At 44.3% G+C, this 6,163-nt stretch overlaps 1 protein-coding gene across 2 annotated transcripts in view; it reads right to left on the bottom strand.

Annotated features, from left to right (window-relative positions):
• Positions 1 to 440: 440 nt before the first annotated feature.
• The window catches only part of LOC134404152 (solute carrier organic anion transporter family member 1C1-like), a 44,924-nt gene continuing 39,201 nt past the window's right edge, over positions 441 to 6,163 (bottom strand). For both annotated transcript variants that reach the window (XM_063134771.1, XM_063134773.1), the window contains exons 13-15: positions 4,020 to 4,084; positions 3,020 to 3,137; positions 441 to 973 (exon numbers count right to left, since the gene is read on the bottom strand). In XM_063134771.1, coding sequence (XP_062990841.1) covers positions 766 to 973; positions 3,020 to 3,137; positions 4,020 to 4,084 — 391 coding nt within the window. In that variant the 3' untranslated portion in view covers positions 441 to 765. The remainder of the gene's footprint in view (positions 974 to 3,019; positions 3,138 to 4,019; positions 4,085 to 6,163) is intronic.

The following is a 6,163-nucleotide window of genomic DNA, read 5'->3' as shown; positions in this document are numbered from 1 at the left end:
GGACATCGTGCACCGCATGTAGACAGAGGGGGAGATCTCACGATAACCATATCGTGAGATCCTCCCTCCTCGGTCAGGCTAGACTAGGTAGGTCTAGCTATGCCGTTTCACACAACTATCACCAGCTCTTCAGAATAATATTTTTTTAAAATGATAATATTACCTCTCCCTGCTCCACTTTTTATTTTTGGTCATGTTCCAACATTTTAGTGGAAAGTAAATGTTAAGGGGTTGTAGCAGACCACTGTACCCACTAGAGAGAGTTGGGTGTTTGGGGGTAACCCCTCTTAAACCTCCTTATGCCTCCTTCACAGGCGCTACAGCCAAATATCTGACCCAGGTTGTCTACATGTAGTCCGGTTGCCAGCTGGCATTTTGGCATGGTCAAGAACCACACACACGGCAGACTACTGCCCTGCATGCACCAGCATCAGCCACGCATGAGTAGGGATGGATGGTCCATTCACACCTGTAATGTTGCACAAATGGCTCCTTTATGGCCACCATTTACACACCATTAGATTTCTGGAAATTCCGGAGCCTCTGTTTTTCACAAAATGGCCGTGCGCTATGTAGATGGGCAGCCGCTGGGCACTCGTGAACTGTGTGGTATATGGTGAGCAGGTACATGAGTGCCCCATGGCTCAGTGCGGGGGTCCAGGAGGTGAGGTGGGGTGACTCCATTGGACTCCATCCCCACCCACCACCCACCACAGATTCTTGTGACATTCCTATGTATGAGAGAATCCAAATTAGCATCCCTTTTCAGAAGCGTGTGCCTCCATTTTCTGATGTCTCCACATGAGAGGACTCTTCTTTCTTCAGGCTAGGTATGGCAGGCTCTTCCATGTTTTTGTTATCCTTTGCCTCTTGGCTGTCCTGTCTGAATCGCCTCACAATTAAAACACAGAGAAGGATATAGAGGAGGCAGCATCCAAATTTGAGCGAACAACTGAGTCCAAGGTAGACATTTCTAGGATAAAAGAGACCATGAGAACAGCTCAGGAGCAGTAGAATTTGAGAGATGGGTCTATTCAAATGTGCCCAAATAGGAAGTAGTAGAGTCCTTTCTGGATTATTCCATTTTGGACAGCAGGTAAGGCATTGTATGTTTGAGTATTCCCCCACATTGAAACTGCAAATGGAAGGTAGGACGAATTTTAGGATTCTGACAGACACGCTGCCTTTCCCCATAGAAGTAGTGGGTGGTGGGTTTTTTTACATGCACAAGAATTCTAATATGTGACTCCTCTCCTGTAGTCTAAAGTGGCATCATTCAGAAAGGACAGTACCATGTGTTATTTCTGTGTGTTTGATACAACTCTCTATGGCATTATTTTTGTTTATTTTGATTTTGTAAAATTTTACATGCTACCTTCCCAAAGATGTCCAAGGTGGCTAACAAAATGGAATACAGTGAATCAATCAAAGCAAGGTTAAAAACAAGATAAACTAGGGGCCAGATGAATGGCAGACAAAATCCCAGATAAAATTAAACAGATCCACTTAAAAATGGCCACCGGAATTAATGTGTATTTAAAGGGTAGTAAAAGAGAATTAAAAAGTATCCTAGAGAGTTCTCCCTGTGACAGGGAGCTCCACAACCTGGTTGCAGGAAAGGTAAAGCCCTCTCCCCTCCAGATGGGCCTCTGACCCAGGCAGTAGGATATAAAAGACAGCTAATTTTAAGGGATGGGAACCTCATAAGGATGGAGCAGGTCCCTTAGGTATTGTGGTCCCATGTTGTGAAGGGCTTTAAAAGTATGCCAAAAAACAGAAGAGAAAAATATTCATAGGTGCCTGAAAAAATATTTATTATCCTTAAAACTGTAAGAAAAAAGGCTAAGCATTTTCAAGCACCTTGGAATATTTTTGTTTCCATTTTGGAACACAAGTGCCTTCTCCTCTTGCTGTTTTCTTTAAGAGTACAATTGGAGCTTTGAATTGAGCCTAGAAACAGGTCAGTGCATAAAACCAGCCCAGGCATATAACCAGGCCATATAGCTTACTATTGTTAAGACTACTGCAGCCTTTGCTGCAAGTTACAGGAAGGGGGCAGTGGGGCAGTTAGCTAGTTAATGCATAGGAACTGGGGCATAGCTAGCCTTAGGATCTCTATAGCCTACAGTGTGGCTTCCTGCTCCTCTCTGTCTTCCTCCACTGCTAGGAGCACAAGTGCTTGCTACTGTCTGTGTAAAGGAAACACAAAATGGACTGGACAAATTCCATTTGCAACCCTACACTGTGCCTGCATTTGTATGTGCAAGAATACCTTTTCTTTCTTCACTCAAGAAAGGTGTGGTCTCGTTTTTAGCCTTTTTTGTGCATGTGGGATCGAACTCAGGCTGTGGGGAGAGTTTCAGCTGCAGTAACTGCTGCTTACCACTCTGCGCCACACGAGACTCATCGATAGGTGAGGGTTGCATATATGTACACACATTTGGACATGTATCATTCTTAACCACACACCCATTCCTGAAGGAATAGATCTTAGTTGCAGTAAAAGAATCTGTCCTAAATAGGAAAAAAGGGGGGGAGGGGACATTCTAAGAATTGGCTCCATTCTTCCTGCCATAGGAGCTTCATTCCTAGAGTGTCACCAGGGTGTGGGCTGAAATCTTCAAGTACTCCTGGGATGCTACAGGAAGGAAACTTCTATGGCAGAAACTATAGAGTTTGTTCCTAGAACAGTTCCCCCCCTTTCCCCCCCCTTTTTTCATTGGTAATAGATTCTGTGGTCTTGGGGCCGGCATACGTTTCATTACACAGCCATTAGATGGCACTGTGGTTATAGTGCAACTCCGTAATTACATGGAGAGATTGAAATCGCCATTTTAAAACACTGCATTTCCCCCCATTACAAATACAGCTGCAGAAATGGTCACAAAGCATGGGAGAGTTTGATGACATCATGTAAAGGACCCGCAAACTTCCATGCGTAACTAAGCTTGATCACAGGATAAAAGCCTTGTGTAGAGAAGCCCCCAGACCACAGTGATTTTTCTGTACCGATGCTCACCTGAATGCTTGTGTATCAAACACTCTGCAAGCTCCTGATCCACCACAGCTTTTCACACCCCATTTCAAGCAGGTCTTATCGATCAAAGCTCCAAAATAAATAGGCGCTGGGAATCCTCCTGCAGAAAAGACACAGCAGTTTTCCCTTATTACCCATGCTACATTGCAGGTTGCTGTGTAATCCAAACCTGGCCTGCAGCATGAATGTAGTATTGGTTGCAGAGTGGAAATGTGTTGTGCTCATGCCACACGTGCCAGTTTTGGATGGCATGGCAACCTGCAACAAGATGTGGGTAATTAGGGTAATATGCGGGGATGGGGAAATAACCATCCAATCGGAGAGGTGAGTAAGAAATTATTATTATTATTATTATTATTATTATTATTAATTATTATTATTATTATTATTATTATCCAATGCTGCATTGTTTCCCCTGCTGATCATCTATGTCTCAAAGGCCAGGCAATGTTACAGGGGTATAAAAATGTCCCATGCATTTCCAAAAGATCTACAGAACCAAGTCTTAGTGTGCAATCTTATGCATGTTTAGACAGAAAAGGTCCTACAAGTTGTCTGAAGAATGCTGGTAATTGTAGGACTTTTTTCTGTTTGAACATGAATAGAATTGTACCCTTAGGTACTCTGCATGTCAGTAGTTTGGCACAAATAATTGGATTTCATTGGTGAATATTTACCTCACCAGAGACATAAAAAATATCCTACAGCACACACACACCCCAAAAAAGTTTGTTCTTAGTAATAAATGTTTTACCTAAAATTTTACCTTGACAGTTTATGATACTTTATCTATATATTGTGAGTTTATATCTTTAGACATCACAGACACAGGTTCGTTCGTGAGGGCATTTTATCACCCCAGGATACATTGGCAAATGGCTTGGAGTAGTAAAATGCCCCAGAATAATGTTTGAGTATATATTTTCACAACTGCTGCTTGAGGCTTTAAAACCAAACCAAATACAAGATGGGAAACATTTACCAAATATCCTTCCACACAAAGTTTCAATGCCAACAGCAAAAGATTTTAAGTCGGGTGAAACTGATCTGAAAAACAGGAAGGAGATCACAAATCAGTTTGGCTGCAAAGGGTGCTGTATAGGGAAATCACACTGAAGAACATTGTATATCATAGTTGGTGTACAACCATCACCTTTCTATGCCTAAAGACCCATCTGAGAACCTGCCTCCTTTAAACTTCTTCACATTCTTCTTCTTCCATATTTTTGTTAGTGTTCTGCTCCAGGTGATACTAATTAGGGTATGAAAGATAGCTACCAGAATTATCTACATTGGCTGATGGGCGCCTGCTCTGACTTATCTTGTGACCTGGCAGAATGAGTAAGAGCATGGGAGTTGACCATAACACGAAGTGTGATGAAAGTCATTGGCATGGCACGTAGATTATGTAGCTCTTAGGTGTATAAGTCCTTACGACTCTGCCCAAGTTGAACCTCACCACAGACCTGGACAGAGTGGAGGTACTGTCTATTGGCTGCTGGCCAGAGGCCTTTCTCTTGTAGCCGAAGGGATTCCTGACAACTGAAAGGGGAAGTATGGATGCTGTGGGTGCCCAACCAGGTCCGGGGTGTCTGACGGACCCAGTTGGGTGCCCACAGCATGTTCGCGGACCCATGGGTAGAGCACCCGCATGACCCTATGAGTGCTCAGCAGCCATCAGCCCCCATCTGGAGCCTCCATTGTGCATGACGATTCCCCCCTGCTGCGTAAATGGCAGCCATAAAGACCCCATTTATGCAAAAGTAAAGGCGGGGATGGAGGATATGTGCCTTTATTCTTCGGTAAATGGGGCCTTTACGGGCGCCATTTATGCAATGGGGAAAATACACAATTTCTGGAGCCTCCATTGTCATGCTCACGAATGGGGGCAAATGGCAGGCATGTGAGTGGGGGCAAATGGCGGCGGCAGCAGGACGAGTGTCCCACGAGTTGGACCCGAGTGAGTTTGCCCATCCCTAAGAGGAAGTAGCCTTCATAATCTTGTTCTGCTTGTCTTTATGTTTGTACTCTATCTTATGTATTCTCTTGTATATGGTTCCTTTGTCAACCTTTTGTTCTTCTCTCATAAGCTAAGTACACTTTACCCATTGAATTGTTTATTCTTTCTGAATCCCTGGAGAGGAAAAACCTTCACCTCCTGGCAAGACAAATTGCACAGCAAGCAGGCTTGCACAGATGTTTTGCCAGGTTTTGGCAAGACAGGTGCCACCCAGAAACATTAAAGTGAATGGAATGTCATAACTGGCTCCAAAGGATATGGACTACACAATCTGCCAACCAGATGCTGAGATGCAACTGACTTGAATGACCAAGATTGAAAGCCAGGGGAACCCAGCTAAAAGGAAGCACTTTCTTACATCGCTCCCATTGGGCCAACCAATCAGTTGCAATTCAAAATGCTTAATTGAACATGAATGAATCATGTCGTACATCTGAATGCATGGATTTTAAATTTGAAATGTCATGCTTTTTATTTTGTAGAGGAATTTGGATTCGTGATTGTAAACTCCTCTGGGAAAGGCAGCAGCAATGGGTATATTTTGCCCACTGGGTTCTCATTCGCAAATATCTAGATCTTCAGCGATGCATCACCAGTCTTGGGGTCAACAAGACTAGGGAGATGTCTACACCTAAGGGTGTAGATGGAGGGAGGGGTAGGATCATGGACTTACCTGCTTCCTCGATCCTCCCCCGGCGTCTTTATGGCCACGCAACATCTTGGAAGGGAAGCGTGATGTTGTGGCCACCATTTTTTTAAAAAAAGAAGAGCTGGTTGAGCAGAAAAAGGTAAGGGGGAAAAAACCTGCACCCGGGGATGGCGAAATTTCTCCCCCCTTCCCGGGCATGGAGCCTCCTCATGCAGCTCTGTGTCTGGATCCGCTACTCACAGGGAAGAAGGGAAACCATAGCATGGCAGCAACACCAACACCTGCATTCCTCGGGATGGTCCCAGGACATGGAAATATTGGAAAATCTGTGGTCCCAGATATCCTGGGTCATCCCAGGTTGCCCCTGGGATCCCCTGTGCATCATATGGACACACAGGGATGACCTGGAGATGACCCCAGGATATCTGGCAGGTGTAGACATGCCCTGGGTGTATTT

This window comes from Elgaria multicarinata, chromosome 9 (genome assembly GCF_023053635.1).
Source record: "Elgaria multicarinata webbii isolate HBS135686 ecotype San Diego chromosome 9, rElgMul1.1.pri, whole genome shotgun sequence".
NCBI classification, from domain to species: Eukaryota; Metazoa; Chordata; class Lepidosauria; order Squamata; family Anguidae; genus Elgaria; species Elgaria multicarinata.
This window is presented reverse-complemented; position numbering and strand designations above follow the sequence as displayed.